The following is a 20,686-nucleotide window of genomic DNA, read 5'->3' on the forward strand; positions in this document are numbered from 1 at the left end:
TGAAATAATAGGTTAAGAATAATAGACGAGAAACGTATATTGAGTACCAATTTCAATGTATATTTATTCTGTTATAATTTACTTATTTAATATTGTAGGATTTACATTGTATCTATATGTAGGTACATTAGGTGGTCATAAAAACTATATTTAAATTAAAGTGCCTAATTTGTGTCATATAAAAGTTTATAGAGAAAGAAGATAGATTATATTTCTTTCTTTCTTATAACTATATAATTTATGGATTAGCATTTAGCCAACATTCTACCTATTAGAAATCTCGAGTTTCAGGTAAATTGTTGAGTTCTTATAAAAAAATCTAGAATAGAATAGAAACTTTGAAAGTAATACAATCTGTGAAAAAGAAAGAAAAAATTCCAAGCTCCAACGGATATCATAAAAACACATTTAAAAGCTGCTAAACTGGACATCTTTTTGGAAAAATTACAGTGAAATAGATTTTTATACAAGTGAAGTCCCGTGTCCCCTAGTGGGGTATGGGGCAGATGATGTACATCCGTTTCACTGATCGATTTTCTTTAGGGACAAGTGGGTGATCAGCCTTCTGTGTCCTGCCAGACCGAGACGTTTTTTTTTTTTTTTGTACGTCCCCACCGGGAATTGAAGGACAGGACCAGGACCCCTCGGTTCTACGCTCACGCGTTAACCACTGAACCAAGGAGACGGTCGGTTCTTATACAAGACTATTGTAAATGGGAAATTTGGATAATTTTTAGGACCCATAAGAGGAATATGTGAGGATATTAGTTACTCAATCATGCCAAAACTGCAAAACAAATTGTTATGAAAGATAAAACAAATCGATCTTCTTCTTCTTCGAAACAAATTCTTTCAAAAATTTCTCATTTATAAAGCATTTCAATGCTATAAAACTAAAAATTAAATTGATCCATTCATATTATAAATGCGAAAGTAACTCTGTCTAACTGTCACTTCCTGACGCCTCAACCACTGAACCACTGAAAGGAGACCTAAGAAAAGACACGAGGATAGGTTTTCATCTTGGATATCCCAAGTACGAGGTAACTATGCGGGTTCTCCTTTGATTACGATGCGTAGCCGCGGGCGGAAAGCTGGTTATAGGTATATAGTCTGGATAATATAAGTAATCTACATTTTACATGTTCCATACGAGGAAAGCCGCTGGAGACTGCTAGTCATAAACAAGACGAACCATCGCAACGGTTTATCTAGCTTATGATGTACTTGTAAATCCTTCATCTTTATCTTAAAATGGCATTTATCTCGAGTTAGTATGACGTATAGAGCGTCATTACTTCATCGCAACGAAAAATTGGTAGCAAGGTTGATAAATCCTTGAATTTTAAGATATGAACGATAGGTGGTCAAAGATATCTTGTTTATTTTTTTATTTCTTAAGTGTCAATTGGAAGCTTTACTTCACATGGCTTATGTACTCAATTTTAGTGCATGTTTTTGAATAATATTTAATGTTTATATTACGTATAATAACAAAGTTTTAGTTTCCGTATAAAAGCGTAGTTTTCTATTTAAGCTTTCGCTTATAAAATGATATCCATTTTTCGATACAAGCATCGCATCAAATATTTTTAGTCCATTAAATGAAACACATTCAATATTCGATATTCACAGCAAATCCAGTTTCCTGTTAGTCATGTCAGCCATTTTGTGGAACTATTGCAATCGGATAATTTCTACGTAATGAAAAAGCTATGCAAAACAAAACAAACCAAAGGTCTTACAAAAGCGAATAAAATATTTCACGGAATCTCAATAAACGAAGCTAATACCGGAAAGTCAAATCTATAACAATTTTTCGTAACGAGTTTGCGGAAAACGTAGGCTTATCTTTCGTTTATTTCATTAAAAATATAAGAAAACTGCTTACAAAGCGGAATACCGAAGCGTCTTTGAATCAAAATTGAAACGTTCTTTTAAAATTTAGATAATTAAGTTTACCATTCACGTTTCTGCTTCCCGATGATTCGAGAATCAATCAGACTAAAAAGCAGAATACAGTTTGTTTTCAATTCAAATCTAGGAATCTTGATGCACATAAATCTAAGGTGATTACGACAAGGACAAAATAAAATAAAATTAAAATTTTCAAATACTAAAGAGATAAGAACCGCTAAATATCTGTTAGATCGAGATATTAAGAGTTACCACGAAGCGTAGTTGTGATTATACTAAATATATTGATCCACACATAGCACAAGGTTTTAACCTAAATATATGTAGGCCTCTAGTTTAATTGTACATCACGTAACGTAAAAAGTATGTAAATACGGGACACCCAATAGCACACGATCTATCAATCACAAGCAATAAGAACACCTCTCATCACTCAACACCTACGTGAAATATGAATCCATTGAAACAGGCTGAAATAAAACAACTAATTTCTCACAAAATGATCCAGAAATCTGATCGGATTTAGGTAAAGCTATCGTGGAGTGACGTGATAGGTAATGTATATTTCATGACATTATTTACCTAAGTACTTTATTGTAGTCACAATTTAGTTTATGTATTATATAGTAGTAGTATTGTTCTCTTGACAGGATTGTAAGCGGGAATAAAGAAATGGACTGTGAAGGCTTTCCGCCTCCCCCAATCACCGAATGAAACACAGTAGCATACTGCTATTTTTCGCCGATTTTCTTTGGAGGTATTTCCCCGGTGCAAGCTGGCCAGTTCGTGCTGACAGAACACATATACAGAACAGAAACATAAGTATGTACAGAAAGGAAACAATCAAATAGTCCAAATGAAATCAAACTAAATTACGTTACGACAGGCAATATATACTTGAATAATAAACCAACACCAACGATTCTTTTCAATTATTTTCGGCTTCACTGGACTTGATTTATTAATGAAAAGGAATTAAATTATGCATTCATTATGTTTTCTTTCTATTCGTAATTTATACAATAACGAGTTTCGTGGATAGCATAACATTAATGCAATATTTAAAGAAATTTCGTTCTTAATTAAATGTTCAATAATAAATATTATGGCATGTATATTTTGTACGAGTTGTCGAGTTTGATGAAATGTTTTATATTAAATACGGAACGTTGAGTGAATATTGAAACAAAGCTCCGTATCTACGAGGCTTTGTGCGTATTTGAAATGCGTTTATTGGTTCAAAATAATATAAATATGAGTATTTTATTGTATTGTGTTCGAAAATGGTTAAATTTGAGAGCACAATAACAAATCGTGTCCTTTATTACTGTAAGAATTATAGAACAAGATGCTATTTCTTAAAAGCATTATAAATAATTATACATATTAAGGCTTGAAAAAAAAACATTATTATGAAATAAAATATTAAAAAAAGGAATTATGTTTTATTAAAAACGTTTGAGCTATTTGATTCAATATCTAGACTCTTTAATAATAACTAATTTGATAAATTTAATACGCGGCTCATTCACCAGAATGTATATTATAACAGTTGAGTATATTATTTCTTCTTTTATACGGAGTATAAATACCCACATTCGATTGAAATCTTTTCTACCATATTCTGTATTCGCTTTAATAGTTCCAGAATGTCATCGAATCACACGCCCACTTTCCGCTAGCTGGAGGATCGGAAATCAGGGTCGTGTTCGTTAAATTGATGCTAAAAGGCGGGTTTACCACATTGGCAGAGCTTAAAAACGTTTTCTAAAAGTTTATTGATAAAATCATTCATATTTCTTCAAGCAAAATTACTTAAATAGTATCTAGGTTTTTATTTTGAAGTGTTGCGAACTGTTGCGATACTTTCTAAACAATTTGGCTAAATGTGATGACAACTAATTGTTTCTTGAAATGAAATATAGAATAAATACACGATTTTATAACTGTATATACCTGGAAAAATATAGGTAGGTATATCTTGACCCATTACATTTATAACATAACAACCTCTATGTGCCCAGATTTTCTACACAGAAACATACATTTAGCATCCACGGCTAGCAAGCCCAACACAAAAGAAGCGAACGCAAACGCAACACAAAAAACACAAATAAACTGGCACATAGATTAAATTATCTAATAACATATTTTACCTAGATACTAGAGCTAATAGGAGCTTGTAAAAAACAGTTGACGTGTGAAACAAAACGGCTTCCTATACAGATAAGAGCCCCTCAGTTAGGGCCCAGCTTATCTCTACTCGATGTATCGTATTCCTATCTGTCCCATGTACAGCCTGTTGACACGAAAACTTACTCCAGTTTTAACGAAGCGTGTTTTGTATCTGTGCTTGTTTATTGGGTAGGATAACGATTTGATTTCGAAGCATTTTAATGTAACATTTAAACATAAGTATTTGGACGGTATAATACACAGGTAAAAAGGCTCCCCCATTTTGCAACTTTCCTTAAATGCTGAATTAGTATTTTGTATTAGTAGTAATTAGTAGAGAGTACTACCACAATTTATTATCAATTTTACAAAAATTACAATTCTCAATAACGTAAGAACCTCTTTACATCGCGTCGTAGCGACTTATATTTGTTCGCTACGGGGTCATCCATAAATATTGCCACGCGTTTAAGCCTACTCCCCGTAGAGTATCACTGAAATATGACATCGTGTAGGCTCTGTGTGGGCAACGGGTAGTGGGATCAATAGCTTTGTGACGTCACTTGTTCAGAATTAAAATATATAGTAGCTTGTTAAGAATAAAAATATTCAATATTCTAATTCACTATATGATCCATTACATGCTGTTCGAATTTAATTACCATTTTTGAGGTATTTATTTTAAAAACATGTTAACAAAATTCAAACTGTCTCATAGAATTCTTACTCGGAAAATGTCATTATAGCTCGTGAATCAAGTGTGAAATTAACTGACCGCAGTGAATTAGATCCTAATTGATTAAGCACCATTCGATCAATTTACATTGCTATCGGTGTCCATTCTCAGGTTGGCGTGATGAATGTCACTCTGGTATGTAAAATGTACCTATGATTGTATTTACGATTTTAATGTTTATTAGAACAAAACTTCACACGAATTATTTCCGAAAAATATTTGAAACATTTTTTAAACACTGTTTTAACAATGTTTATAACAAACAGAACATATTTATTAATTAAAAAGATGTATTCAAAAATTCACTTAATTGTTTTTTACTGTTATAATATGTAATAATTTTATAGTTTTGATTTTTATTTCCGAATTTATGGGAATACTATTTATGTCCATACCATGTTAATATCACTTATATAATTTGTTTTCCTCCGTCTTAAACTAATTTAGTTTGTCCTATTACATGCACTGAATTTAATTAAAATTACTAATTAACGTTTCATAATTTATTAGTAAACCTTAGTTCTTGTGCTCTACTCTTTCAGGTTTCTTATTTAATTAACATTAAAATGAGTGGAAAATGTGCAGGAACGTGAATTATTATAAACTGATAAAATGATTATACAACCGTGTTTTGCGCTATCGTGATTATTGACTATTTTAAAGTATTATGAATTATAGTGAAAATATAAAAAAATGAACCGACTTATGCATTACATATATAACTATAGTTTTGTTTATTGATATATAATGTGTTTTTTTGCAGTTATCCCGAATTTTTGTCATCGTATATATTTCTACTATTATGTCCTGTTCCGAAATAAGAGACTTCAATATGCCAAAAGAAGTTTATATTACCAACTGGGGGGACTACCATTTACCCAAACCCGTCCCCACCGTTAAAATAAAAGAAATCTTAAAAATTATTTCACAGTTCAAAACTCTGCAGTATTGCCCCTTCAAAAACAAACAGAGGTGTCAAAGCGAACCCGTAAAAAGTATAATTGCGAAAATAATCGATGACGTCTTGAAGAAAAAACAATTTAAAAGTAGAATCAACACTGAAACTAAGACTAGAAACAAAGTGCTTAAAGACAATGACAACATCGACGAGGAATTTCACGTAGAAATACTGGATCCTTAATATGGAAAATTCTGGAAAGTTCTATCCAACTAGCTAAAATCCCAATGTAAAGTAGCACTTAGAAGTTTTTGAACATTTTTTGCGTAACTACTTTAGGTTATATAGGATTATCGAGTGTATTAATTACCTATATTTAATTTCTTATGCCATATTTACGCAACAGCAAATAATAAATGCTAATATCGTTTTGATATATGTTTCGAAGAATCACTTACAAATAAAATGGAAATACTTCAAGACTTTCCAGGTATTCTGCTTTTTGTACTATTTGTCCGAAGGCCGCTACGACTTTATTAAATTCTATCGCTATCACCCGGCATTTAGCCTGTAAGAAGGGTCCAAGGTTACGACAAAAATGTTCACGTAAGAATAGACCTTTGGTCAAATAATTTCAATCATCGATTCAACTGGTAATACTTATTTGATCAAATTGCGATGAGTTCCACTGCTACGAATAATCTCTATTCCGCTACGTATAAGTGCGTAGATTGTAGTAGCTGAATTTATTGAAGGATTGAGAACCTACAACTGCTGGAATATTTATATCATATATTATGTTAGTTTATTTAAATCTTGCATGTTTGTTTGCATTTAATAAAATACTTATAAGTTTATTGTGTGTCCCATCTGATGCTCTTTTTTATTTTTATATTACAATTATTCTTCCTGCCATTGACCTTACCTAGAAAGTATTAGATTTAAGACAAAACTCTTTGATGTCGTTATATGTAGTGAATATTGCTTCGATCGCTAATCCAGCATAAAACATTATGATATAACATGACTTACCAGATATGCGCTTGATGTGCAATTGTGTGGCGAAGTTATTGCCCATTTGGGACACATAGCTGTCTTTCTTGCTCGACAGTTGAATGCTGAAGCCGTCGGATTCCAGCGAGGCTCTGGGTGCTCTGGCGGCCTGAACCGCTTTGTTCTGGCAGACTGGAGTTGGAGCGACCTTAGCGAGCGCGGCCTCTTGCGAGCCGGTGCTGTCGCGGCGACGGCTTTTATGGTCCAAAAGCATACTTGGTGTACATCCCATTTTGTTACATTGGCACTAACTACACTTTGGCACTAGCACTTTCACACTTCGGTAGCATTGTCCTTGCCTGTAACAAGGAGAAATGCACTTAATATAACTTCGTCGACATTTTAATCTATTAACTATTTTAAATTTATATCTCTATAAGGATTTAAGTACAACATTTTTGATCGCCTATAAAATCTTAAATGTCGGTATGAAGTTTATGTAGGTATAGCACCTAAATATGTTCTTTCAAAACTGTTTTGTTTCAAAACAAACATAGAGTGTGTTCCTACTGATTCATATTATATATGTATATATAATAACATAACATTGAATATTTTGTTGATCAGTTTCAGTTTTGTATTCATAGAAAAATACGTATATACGTAAATAATCAATCATTAATTAGTTTCGACTTGAAAACGGATGTTTATCTTAAATCCAGTCCGTTAACTGATTGAACAACAGATCCAAATCAATCAGTACTAATTGAAAGGTAAACAATGATGTGGGGAAACTAATAATGAAACAGTGATCTGTGCCTTTTTCGAACAATAATCAATAATGTTTTTCAATCGCTTTTCCAAAGGTTTAGCGAGTATTATAAAAAATCTTTCCAAATTTTACTTGTTCATTATTGGAATTTTAAAACTAAGTATGTCTGATTAATCAAAGCTCATTTGTTCACCGCGATATATATATGAAAAAAAAAAGTGGTCGTTCTAAACGTGCTATATTTATTTCTTTCGAACGCTCCTGGAAAAACATTTTCATCGTTTCATTCCGAAAAACATATTAATGATATAAATTATTTAATTATTCATTCATTCTTTTAAATATTACTATCTCAGTGCTAGAGAGCACAGGTGCCACTTCTACAAATTTCATTGATGGTGGTGATCGCTTATCATCAAGAGAATCACCAGCGGTTACCCGCTCTTATTAAAAAAAACTTCCTACTAATATTATAAATGCGAAAGTTTGTAAGGATGTGTGTGTGTTTGTTGCTCTTTCACGCAAAAACTACTGAACCGATTGCAATGAAATTTGGTACGTAGATAGCTGGACAACTGGAATAACATATAGGCAACTTTTTATCCCGATATTCCAACGGGATACGGACTTACGCGGGTGAAAGTGCAGGGCGCAGCTAGTATTTTATAAATGTAAATAAATATTGATATATATAACATTTCAACACACAACCGTGTATTATTATAACAAATTGACTGCAACAACATAAATACACCTACACGTACTAAAATATCAATGTTCATTCACTCATTACTGATGTTATAGAATTTGTCCATCAATTTAAGTTTTAAATTAATAGATATAAAATTCTCGTGTCACAGTTTTCGTTGCCATACTCCTCCGAAACGGCTTGACCGATTTTGATGAAATTTTTTGTGCTTATCCAGTATCTATGAGAATCGGCCAACATCTATTTTTCATACCCCTAAATGATAAGAGCAAGGCAGAACAGCGTTTGCCGGGTGCAGCTAGTTAATAGATATAATTCAATTGAATCCTATATTCTTTGCCCATTTACACATCGACTTCAGGATTTTATTTAATTTTTTTCGTAAAATAACCATATAATTGTTATTACTAATTAGTAGAATTTAGCTAAGATATTTTTCTTGGACTTATGAGCAAAGCATTATATCCAGTCCAGGAGCATGTTAAAACTCGGGGGTGATTTTAGCATTATTCTCTTGAATTCGAATATTCGAAAAATGTCGTATAAAATGAACGAACGAAAATTTCACTTATTGTTATTACAAAGCATTTTGCCATGAGATACAGAAAATTCAGAAAAAATCAATCACCGTAAAATTTTAAAAACTTTTGGGTCGCGTACACGGGAATCTATGATAACGAATTCACTCAGATTTGAATACATTCATATAATATGATTGAGGTTGATCAAGCACATTACCTGAATAATGTGTGATGGACTTGTCAAGTCAAATGAAATTGACTTTGAGTAGGGACAGCGTTGAATATTTGGGACCTTTTGCTAGTATGACTATCGTATATATAGTATATCAACTGCTGTATTTTACTCAAACATGTACAGCTGTTTTACAATATTTGTAATGGAGGTTGAGGAAAATGGTGGCAACACTGATAAAACTTGTTTTTGCGATCACTATACGGTCTAAGAACAGTTTCTTACCTAAAGTTTTTCTGAGGATTTTTTTTTAATAATATAGAATAATATTGATTGGTAGATTTTCAGTGAATATTAATAAAATAGAATGCATCGTTTATTGAAAAGAATAAAATGGTCTGGCTTAGTTGCGATAAGTAAAATTAAAAGAAAGAATAACGATTATTAAATATTATTTCTCAACTCTCCGTACACGACTCAATAAATAAATGTCTGATTAATAACTGCATCTAGCTGGGTTCAGCAGATCAACTTTAATACACTTGGCTAACTCTTTAATAACTTGAACATTTCAAACTCTGCATATTTATATTGAAGTTATAAAATAAAACCCTTATATTAACAGCGGACGTCTAGACGTAGTTCTAAATTGGAGTAATTTTGAATAGGTATTATCAAATTGAGGATTTTAAAGTAGAAATTTGATGCATATTTTAAATTTTTATTTAATTCTAACTTTATGCGGTTTCGCTAGCGTGGGTTTCTGTTAAATTTCATAGTAAGATTAAATAAAACTTTATCGTTATTTTTTTGTCTTGTATGAATTAATAAAAGATATCCACACATACTTACAAATTTAAATAATTCTCCACGTTATTAGGATAACACGTAATAGCAGTGAAATTCCGTTAAATCATGCTCCATTATTGAGTGCTTTGCTCCTAATTGCACACAAGAAGTGACACGTTGCACCTACATCTATTCTAAGTATGTTCTATAGCATCAAAGCCTAACACAGCAATAGAGGAGTGGCACGACATGTTTACCGTCTCGATTGATAGGCAATACTCCCCATTGCTTTTGATTTACTGCCCCACATCAAACAGCGTTCTTAAGTGACCGAATGTAAGAGCCGTTACTGGGAGCATAAAGGAAATTAATGGATCGGTTTATGTCTTAGAATCTGCTCTCTGTTATAACCACGATTATTATAATATTATATGACGCAAGCACCTGATAAAATACTTTGTATCACCTCATAATGTCATGGAAAAGAGCTCAAACATTGTGAAGAAATATGTGGCTAGTAATGCAGAATTTATTAATGATTTTTATATAGATATTGTTATACCATGAACCCGCAATAATTTAGTTAAGAGAACATATTATAAAATACGTAAAATTAATGACATGAAACTCCCAAATAGTTAGTGATTTATATCCTTATATTGTTGTTGATTTATACATCAGAATGTAATTTAAGCACATGAAACAGCACAAAATACACTAACAAATTCGCTTTTAAAACTGCAAGCACTCGGAAAACTCTAATGGGTTTCAATCATTTTATAAATTTCCAAGCGTAGCGCAGCTGTGGCTTACAGCATGCATATACCCTTTATATTCGAGCTTTTTGATCGAGAACTATTCTACATTGTTGCTATTGAAAATCTTTTCCATATAAAATGTAGAAGCTTAGTAGACTATTTTATCTTTATCTTGTTAATTTTCTATACTTACTTAACTTACGCCTTACTCCTTTGAGTACCTAACATTAGTAAAATAATTGTTGTTCTAAAATTAACCTTTTGTTCAACCAAAAAATCGATGAAGACTAACATTCTTAGGACCCAATTGTATTTAAAGATATAAAGTATACTCAGGTAGTTTATAGCCTCGAAAAACCAATTAAGACGACGAAATTCTAGTAAGAACATCTTAGTAGTTATATATAACAAGGAAAATCAGGACTGCGAAGCCTTAATAACTACTTCCGAAGAAAACACTCTAAGATTAACATTGCTACACAATGTTCTGACAAACAACATCATTGATCCGCGTGTAAATAAAAAGTCCATCTAGTATGTATGTTGTAGCTTTTTTTGGATAGGCAGTGATATACTCTCTTAAAGGATGGGAAAGAGAGGTTTAATTTGTCTCATTGATATCAACGATTGACGACTGATCGAAGAGGCTTATTATTTTAGCACTGTAAAGTAATTAGAAGATATAGCATGCAATATATTGTGAAATCTCCGGACAAATATTGAAGCTTGCTTCAGCTTGCAGGTGTATACTATCTTTATAGTATTCAGATATTTGATACCCGTTTGGGAAAACCCACCAAAGATATGTAGCCTGAAAGGGCCGTAAATATTGTTTGCTAAAAATAAAAAGTTATCATATTTAAAACCCTGAGTTTCGGTTGTCAAAAAGAAAAGACAATAACAGATATCTGCCAGATCTGAATACAGAATAAACTTTGTATATTTACTAACATTGTAGCACCTTAAGAATGCAATCAAGTGGTCTGCTTCGAGTGGTTTTCAAACGTGCTGCAAAAGCAATTAGATGGCTATAAAAATAGTTTTAAACCGCTCTTGAGAGCTTACGTTTCCTTTAGTAAATGGATTTGTAAATAATGATGTTGTGTTATATAATAGAATGCGAAAGTCGGAATAGAAAATTAATATTGTGTTGTGAAAGATAGATCGATATTTATTTGATTGATATGTTCTTGTTGGAAATAATTTGCGTGGCGAAATAAACGACAAAAAGTCTCAATAAATATTAGGGCAAGTGCCTAACCATCAAACTACCTACGTGAATACTGAGTAAAAACTGTATTGGAAGTTGCAATAATAAATTTAAACAAGAGACTTGAATTGAATGTAAGAAGGTTAAGATTAAATTGCTAACGTCACTAGCTCCACAGATACGATAGCTACCCAAAGAACATGAATAATTGACAGATATCCATAACAATACCTAACAAGGTAAATGAATGAAGTGTAGATGTAAATAAGCTACAATGGGAGCATTGTTTGGAGCTAGTCAACGAAGCTCGCAGCTAATTCCATCTTAATTAAGATAATAGTTGGACTAGGCAATAGATTTTCCTCGTTTATAAAGCGATTTATTATTAAAATATTGCCAAGATAACATAGGAAATGTACAAGTGATACATTTTCTAGCACGTATTTCTTTTATATTAATAAGATTACTGTATTGGGTTATAAGCTTCCATAAACCCAAATATAAACTATAATACGAAATGTTCACTTAAATATATCGTCTGTAGGAGTTTTTAAATTATATTTACGAGATCAAAACGCATCTTACAATATATTATATAAGACGAATATGACGGAGATGGCCGCAATATTAGACATACCCTTATCCAACATTATATAAGACTGTATAATATGTATAAAATACGTATTTTCAAATAGTTTTAAAACAAAATTGGGGTATGTTTATCAATAAAACCTCCATAGCCTACGGGATATCGCAGCCACCAAAAAGTTTATATTTCGAATATCTCTTTGCCCTTACCGCCCGTTTCATTATTTCCCTTTGAGACATTTACCGGATAGCTTAATTCGTTTTTAATTAGCATAATTAATGAAATCTTAAAGTTTATAAAGCATTTATGTTGTTGTAGAAATGTGTGGGTGGTTATTATATTACAACTAGCTGCCCGTACAGCTCCGCCTGGAATAACATTTTCTTTTTTCTTCAGACACATCTAAATTCGTGTTATGACTAAAATAAAAACATAACGCCTTGTAATAGTAACAGAAAGACCACAATCGACTTTGTTTAAGTGGTGTTTCTAAATTAAACAAGGGCTTGCTTAAATTAAAAGAGGTTTTACATAATACTGGCTTCGCCCGCGTGGTCAAAATAAATCTTCATGATACAAACTTTCTTCCCTTATTTTATCCCCTTGAGGGTAGAATTTCACGAAATCCTATCCAATAAAATTTAACTACAATTTTCAATACACCTACTTATTATTTTTGAAGTCGTGTTATTCTGTCTGGCTGAAAGATATCTATACAAATACAATGTTAATTAATTATACTGTGGATTGTAAATGTTATTTAGCTCATTAAAGTGAAATATTATTCAAATAGTAATGATACTAAAGTATGAAATTAAGACGTTAAAATTGGCTTAATAAAATTTAACAAGCTTTTAATACAATGAGATAAGGTTTAAAATTGTTTATGCAAATATAGCTGAAGGAACACTAAAATATCCTGTAAAATACGACCAAAGATGGTCTATAATTTATCAGCAAAGGCACAGTATAAATTATACTGTGGTAAAGGTATTTTGCGCCTCTGTTAATGTACGTAAGATAATTTGCGCTTTAATTGGATGGCAGCGACTGAAGAGGGTTGATACTTGTAATTATTAGAAAGTCAGTGGTATATCGAAACATGAGACATTATGGAGGATCAGTATCCTTCCTAATACAAAGAAAAGAAGCTTTTCAGTTTTTTTATTTGTCTATCTTTTACTTTATATGTTTGGATATAGCTTGGAGACTTCTTTACCGCGGTGAAATATTTCAACATCTCATCCCATAGGCATTTCTTTCGACCACACAGGCGTAGCGACGGGTGGGCAGCTACTTATGTAATAAAGAGATGAATCACTTGTCATATATTTTTTATAAACCAAGCACCATATAGACAAGTGCAATGCCTAGTTTTAAAAAATATAACACTGATTCTATAGTATTATTTTATCTGTGCTTTTACGTTATATTAAAAGTGAAAAATAAACAAAACATAGGTACTTAATATCTGTCAAATTCTGAATGAGTGAATGATATAAACCTTAATTAATTTTTGAACCACAAATACTAAAAGGCGACCAAAAATAATATTTTTTTGCTACAAAAATCATAAGCACCCGTTTGGTATATATTCAAACAAAGAGTCTTCAAACAGAGATTTTTTTGCATCTTTAATTACCTTCAAACATCCAATAAAAATACATCAAACCGAATACCTCCAAGTTGCATATTAAGATTATTTTTGAATGAACAATATACAACCGTGACAGTGATATGGAACACGAGCTTTCATTGAAGGAACATTAACCTTTCATGAAGATATACGCAATGCCTGAGACGCCGGGCTAGGCAGAGAGTTTAACAAAACATTATATGATACCTTTGATATTCTTAATTTGTTATTTTTGAGAAATACATAATTTTGATGTCACTTTTATCTTGCTTTGGATTAATCGGTTGACTAACTTTATGTCCTTTGAGAAAGGATGACATGTATTTATAACCGTATCCCTTGAAAATATATATATTTAACGTATATCGCATCGTAATACATACTACTAGACCATTCCTATTCATTTTCTAGTCGTCAATCCTTTCCTTATCCATTCGCAGAAGCACTTACTCTGCAAGTACCCACGGGTGGTGGTTATCGCTTACCATCAGGCGTACCACCAGATCAGTTGTCCGCTATGTCATAAAAAAATCGTAAACCTATTTAGTTACCTTAGATTTCGTATGTCTTGATAAATTGATCCAGTATAAAATTAAAACAAGAATACCACTATACTCATAAATTTCTATTTCACTTTTACTATTTCTGATAAACAAAATAATGTACCTACCAATATTTATTAACAAAGAGGTCTTTATAGTTAAGCACTACACTATAAAGAAAATTTTGTGCTTGAATATTTTGAGAGTCAATGTAATCAAAAAACGATTTACATTTCAGACAGAAATAACAGTCTAATTAAAATGTAACAGCGTCATAACTGAACCTAAACAAGCTTAAGGCTCTTCAATAAAGTAAGGTAACAATTTGTTCATTAGCTCCTGAACAAACCGAGGTAACCTGTTGCTAGCTGGCGCTTGGCCAAAAACCTTCCGAACAACGAACGAATATTTTGTTCGAAACACGTATATATGTCGAGTCTTACGGATTTATTTGACAGCCAACAATAGACGGAATGGGGCAGGTGTGTTCCATTGTCCATAACATTGGATCCAATCGTTACAATGTTTCTTTTCTTTTCAATTACAAAGCTGCTGAAAAGTCATATGATTGTTGACTTTGTAAATTCGAATTGGACTATAAATACGATAGCGGTTTATACCCAGTAATTAATTTTTAGATACTTTATCATGATTTAAATAGACCTGTGGTAGTTCTTTGTTTTGTATTACAGTGGTACATTTTGACATTTGTTTCAATAAATAAACTTAAACGTAAGACTGGGTGGTTATCGCCGCCTCTTATATCAGTTTTAGTTTAATATTAATAATAATAATAATAATAATAAAACACTTTATTGCACACACAAAAACAAAATAAAAACAATAAATATTCAAAATAAATAAAACGCGGTACAAATAGGCGGTAATATATATTACTTTGTCTTTTCGTACCGCGTTACCCTCATAGCAGGCTTATTATATAATATATGTAATTTAGATTAGTTTTTTAGAAGATAAAAGAAATGTTAACGATAAACGCCATATCATTTTACAGTTTTCTGTTTAACAATTCAGTTTGCTATCGGAGTTCGAGTTTTGCTGATGTTCATATAATTGATTGATGTTCATTCCGGTGACTTTTATGAACAAGCCTTAGACATCCATAGTGGCTTGATATATTTATCATTTGAAGCAATATAAAATAAAGTATTTAAATATTTTAGTTTTTTGTTGTTAATTACTTTGACTTATTCTTATAATATTACAAACCATGGAATAAACTATATTTATCTTAATGTAGCTGTTGACGTAGCTTAGTATAGACAATTTCCACATGCTTCGTAATCCAAAGAAAATAAATGTGAATTTATTATGGATTCTATAAATTTCGAATAAATGGAAGTAACCTTTTAAGTAAAAGGTACATAAAAATTAAATTAATCTTTGTGATTCCTATTGAGATAGATCCAATATGGACATTTCAATTAAGAAATCAAATCTAGATATTTGTAAAACATTATCTCGGATAGGAATTGATTTCTTAGAAAGTTTTCATAGCGAATCATCTACTTTGTCTATTTTCTTTTAAATCAATTCCATTATAAAAGGCTCTATATTGAAATGTCAGTCTGTCTGTCCGTTCTTATCTTACATATATTGTATAAAACTTGTGAGATTAGATGAACAAATGTTTAGATATATCAATATATTTCTATTTCACGGCACACTAGAGATAACGGATCTTTATTAACAAGATTGGTTGTTCTTTATCAAGTTGGTATTTTTGTATTTCTACAATCAGATCGTCACTTAAATCTCCTGATTTTATATTATATATCAATAATAGTCACTTATTATCTACACAAAAGCTCCATAAATACTCTATTAATATAGTTCATAAATTGAATCTGTAATCACATGCAATTCATTATATATATCCTCTAATTTTGAACTTGTTTGTAAATACGGTACCTAGAAAGCGCCAAACGTAGCGTGTATAGCCCCTTGAGAAGTTAATATGAAAACAGCACGATTTTATGTGATGGTTGACACAGGAGCTGGCGGGTCGCTTGATGGTAAGCGCCCAGCACCGCCCATATACATTTGCAGAGGCTATATAATTGTGCAAATGGATTGACAACCTTAGTAGAAAAGGTAATGATTAATGTAGGGAAAGGAAAGGACTGGGAAGGAAAAGGATGGAAGGAAATTTTTGATTGATTTTATTTGAACCTGCTTAAATTTAAAACATAGTTCTGCCCACACATGATATAAGACAAATACATGTCAACGAATACTATTTAATTTGCTTATCGTTATGATCAAATGTCAATCATTTTCTTAAACACAAAAACGTTGCTAATTTTAAAAATTCTTTCACTAATTACAGAAAGCTAGATGATTCTCGAAAGGTATTGAAAGTTAGGATATTACTAATTACGTATATTCTCTCTGTTTTTAGATGTTATTCCAGACAGAATCAGATGTGTAAAACATCTGTTCTGTGGAATTCTGTTTTTGCACATTTTTTTCAGGTAGAATAATAATTGTAAAAGTACAATACATAAGTTATCTGTATTCAATGATAACATACATTTATAATTCTTTTTTTCTTCACAGTGAGTAAATAAATTGCTTTTTTCGTACATTCATTTTTATTATATTAAACACTAGCTAGCTGTTCGCCATATATAAGTCTATGTCACTCAGTGAAGTTGCAGCTTTCTGATGGTGATAGAATTTTTGAAAATCTGTCCAACCGTTTTTGAGTTTATCCTTTACAAACAAACAGAAATACTAATTCTTTCGCTTTATAATATAAGTGTAGATTGATTGTTTAAAAATGCACTAACAAATATGGCACCATAATTAAATGGCACGCAATAAAGAAGCTTTTAATTACATTAATATCCTTTTAGGCTTTAAATGGAGTTGCTGTCAGTTCTGTCCATACAAATTCATGTATGTATATTGTATATTTGTAAGTATGTATATATATATGTATTTGTAAATACAATTAGTACATTTCTATCTTGTGCACTACCACACCCCTCCTTCGCAGCTTTTCTCTGCTTTGCGGTTGTCTGGAAGAGATCGCTTGCAAGCGATAAGACCGCCTTCTGTACTTGTTTTTTCATATTACGTCCATTGTATTTTTCTTTGCGTACAATAAATAATTTTTATTATTATTATTACAAATGTCAACTTAATTTGTGGATTACATTGCTATAGCTTATTGTATTAATATTCAAATTTAACAAATCACCATTATAACATAGCCACAATAAGACATATGAACTATTCATTAACAACATTTAACACATTATCTCTGTCTCCATTTAGTGGATTTGTTATAGTTAAAACGGAATTAAAACCGCCGATGCGAGCCGATGTTTTATATATTAGTGACAGTGTTTTATTTCTATAACGTGTAAACGCTCCAACGTTTATTTACCTCCAAATTCATATTAGAATATATTGGATCAGTATATTATATTAGATAGTTGATATTAGATAGTTATCCGAATTAACGTAAATCAAAGTACGATACGATGTAGCAATGTATTTAAACGCTAAGATTGTTTAACGCTTCGTCATAATAAATTATTTAAGAATCTTCGCTTGAGTTTCAACCTTCTCCACGATTGTGGTAACTGCTCGAGCACCTTACTCGCGACAATGCATCATCATACATATATAATGCAGCATAAAACAAAACAGGACAATTATTTAATTATTTTCAACAAAAAAGGCCACCGACGTCCACTCCGGATTCTAAAACGGGATCAATTCTAAAACGCGTATAACCATTTCCTATCAAACACAAAAATAATTACGCTAATCGGGTAAAATTCACGTAGTTATCGAGTTACGATACTTAAAAAACCCGTCGATTCAAGAACCTCCTTCGTATCTGGGAACGTCGGATACATAGCACCACAGATAGCATAATATCTCCTTCCTAATACAGCTCTTATAACAAAGCTGAAATTATCGATTACTAGCTGCGCCCCGCGGTTTCACCCGCGTAAGTCCGTATCATGTAGTAATATCGGGATAAAAAGTTGCCTATATGTTATTCCAGTTGCCCAGCTATCTACGTACCAAATTTCATTGCAATTGGTTCAGTAGTTTTTGCGTGAAAGAGCAACAAACACACACACACATCCTTACAAACTTTCACATTTATAATATTAGTAGGAAGGATCAAAATCAAAATTATCGATTATAAACATCGAATATGTAAATCGAGACATCGAAATTAACGAATCAACGTGCCGCAGCGACGCCATATCTCGCAAGAAATAAAATTAACACGTCTCGTAAACAATGAGAAGGTAAACAAAACGAGTCGACTGCATTTCGGCGAAGCTGCGCCTGGCCTGGATTTGGATTTCATTTCACGGAACTGTAAGCTCTTGTAGACCAATTACTGGAGTTGGTGAATGTTACATTTTCGGAATTTCTTAATCTTAAATTTGTGCTGTAACATTTTTCTCGCTTGAAAAGGAGTCTTCTAGAAACATCTGAAGGGTAATCTATAAGGCATTACTGTACATTACTACGTATTACATTAAATATATATTAATAATTATTATAGTGATAATAAAAACTCACGGTCATAGTAATATGATGACTAATTAATATAGGAATTTAAACCGAAGTTTAGTTTTTTTTATATTACAGTCGGCAATGGAGCTGGTGGGACGCCTGATGGTAAACGCTACCACCGCCCATGAACATTTGTAGAGGCGTAAAGTCGATTACAGACCTTACGCCTCTACAAATGGATTGCCGAATTTAAATTGGGAAGGGATTGAGAAAGGATTGGCGAGAGGAAAGGACTGGGAAGGGGAAGGAAAAGGATATGGGCCTCCGGCTCCCCCACTCACCGAACGAAACACAGCAGAATGCTATTTCACGCCGGTCTTCTGTGGGGGTGTGGTACTTCCCCGGTGCGAGCTGGCCCAATTCGTGCCGAAGCGTGCTCGACTACCACATATTAATCCTTAATATAGCAGGAAATAAAAAAGTGTGTGGGTGAGTGGTGGTACAAATTCATTAAAATAAATTCACCTTTTTAATTCATACTGTGCCTTTTATAGTGGGAAAATCTTACATAGATACCCACGGCCCCCGAGAAAAACAACCGTGGGATATGTCGGATTCCTACCGCCTAAAACCCCACTTTGTTCCGACGAGCCGCTTTCATGACGGGGTCACGGGAGCTGGCCCATACTGTGCCTTTGTTAAGGTGAATAACATATAACAACTTTAAAAAATACAATACACGTTAGTTCAACAATCTACTAGAAATGCTACATCATAATATTATGACTACATCAGGTCAGCGGTTAATCTAATTAACTTTTACTACGATAACTAGCCAAGCGTGATCATTGTTTCGTCCCACAACATGCTAAGAATGCATAATATTAAAAATGACTTTGTCTGACTAATAGGTAATATATTTACAGTATTGTGAAACTCTTTTAACGATATAACAGGATTACGCATATGAAATTCGTTTCGATTCAGTTTAATATTATAAATTCGAAACTCTGTCTGTGTGTTTCTTCTTCACATCGAAATCAATAAACCGTTTGTATGAAATTTGTGGCGAAGATGTTCTAAAACCTGAGAAAAGACATAGTGAAATCCAGTGTCCCCTACTGGGGTATGGGGCAGATGTTGTACATCTGTTTCATTAATCGATTTTCTTTACGGTCAAGTAAGTGATCAGCCTTCTGTGTCCTGCCAGATCGAGACATTTTTTTATGCGTCCCCACCGGGAATTGAACCCAGGACCCCTCGGTTCTACGCTCACGCGTAAACCACTATACCAAGGAGCCGGTCAAGAGAAAAGACATAGGATAATTTTTATTCGGAAAACTCACGGGAACTGGAACTATGCGGGTAAAACCCCGGCCTACGGGGGCGGAAAACAACCAAGTTTTTATTTTTTATAAGTCTGTCTTTACAATAAGTATTGATTCTTAAATGTATAAATAGATTTAAATAAACTAGATAAGCTATAATAACGTAAAGACTTAATTCCAAATTTAGTATCATAGAGTGGGAGAAGCCTCTGGCTCCTGAGACACAGTATTATATTAGTTCAGAAGCCTAAGGATTCATTTAACTGCACATGTAACGTTTTCATGCAAATAAAGATTATATTTATTTATTTATAGAGTGGAGAAGGCCGGCAGCCGTTTTTTGAGGAAATCTTGCATAGTTACCCACGACTCCCGGGGAAAGAGCCGTGGGTTGTGTCGGATTCCTACCCACTAAGATCCTACTATGTT

General features: G+C 32.5%; 1 protein-coding gene across 2 annotated transcripts in view; it reads right to left on the bottom strand.

Annotated features, from left to right (window-relative positions):
- The window catches only part of LOC119831751 (high affinity cAMP-specific and IBMX-insensitive 3',5'-cyclic phosphodiesterase 8-like), a 136,201-nt gene that overhangs the window by 100,330 nt on the left and 15,185 nt on the right, over positions 1 to 20,686 (bottom strand). For both annotated transcript variants that reach the window (XM_038355238.1, XM_038355237.1), the window contains exon 2: positions 6,759 to 7,078. In XM_038355238.1, coding sequence (XP_038211166.1) covers positions 6,759 to 7,011 — 253 coding nt within the window. In that variant the 5' untranslated portion in view covers positions 7,012 to 7,078. The remainder of the gene's footprint in view (positions 1 to 6,758; positions 7,079 to 20,686) is intronic.

Source organism: Zerene cesonia, chromosome 14 (assembly GCF_012273895.1).
Source record: "Zerene cesonia ecotype Mississippi chromosome 14, Zerene_cesonia_1.1, whole genome shotgun sequence".
NCBI lineage: Eukaryota > Metazoa > Arthropoda > Insecta > Lepidoptera > Pieridae > Zerene > Zerene cesonia.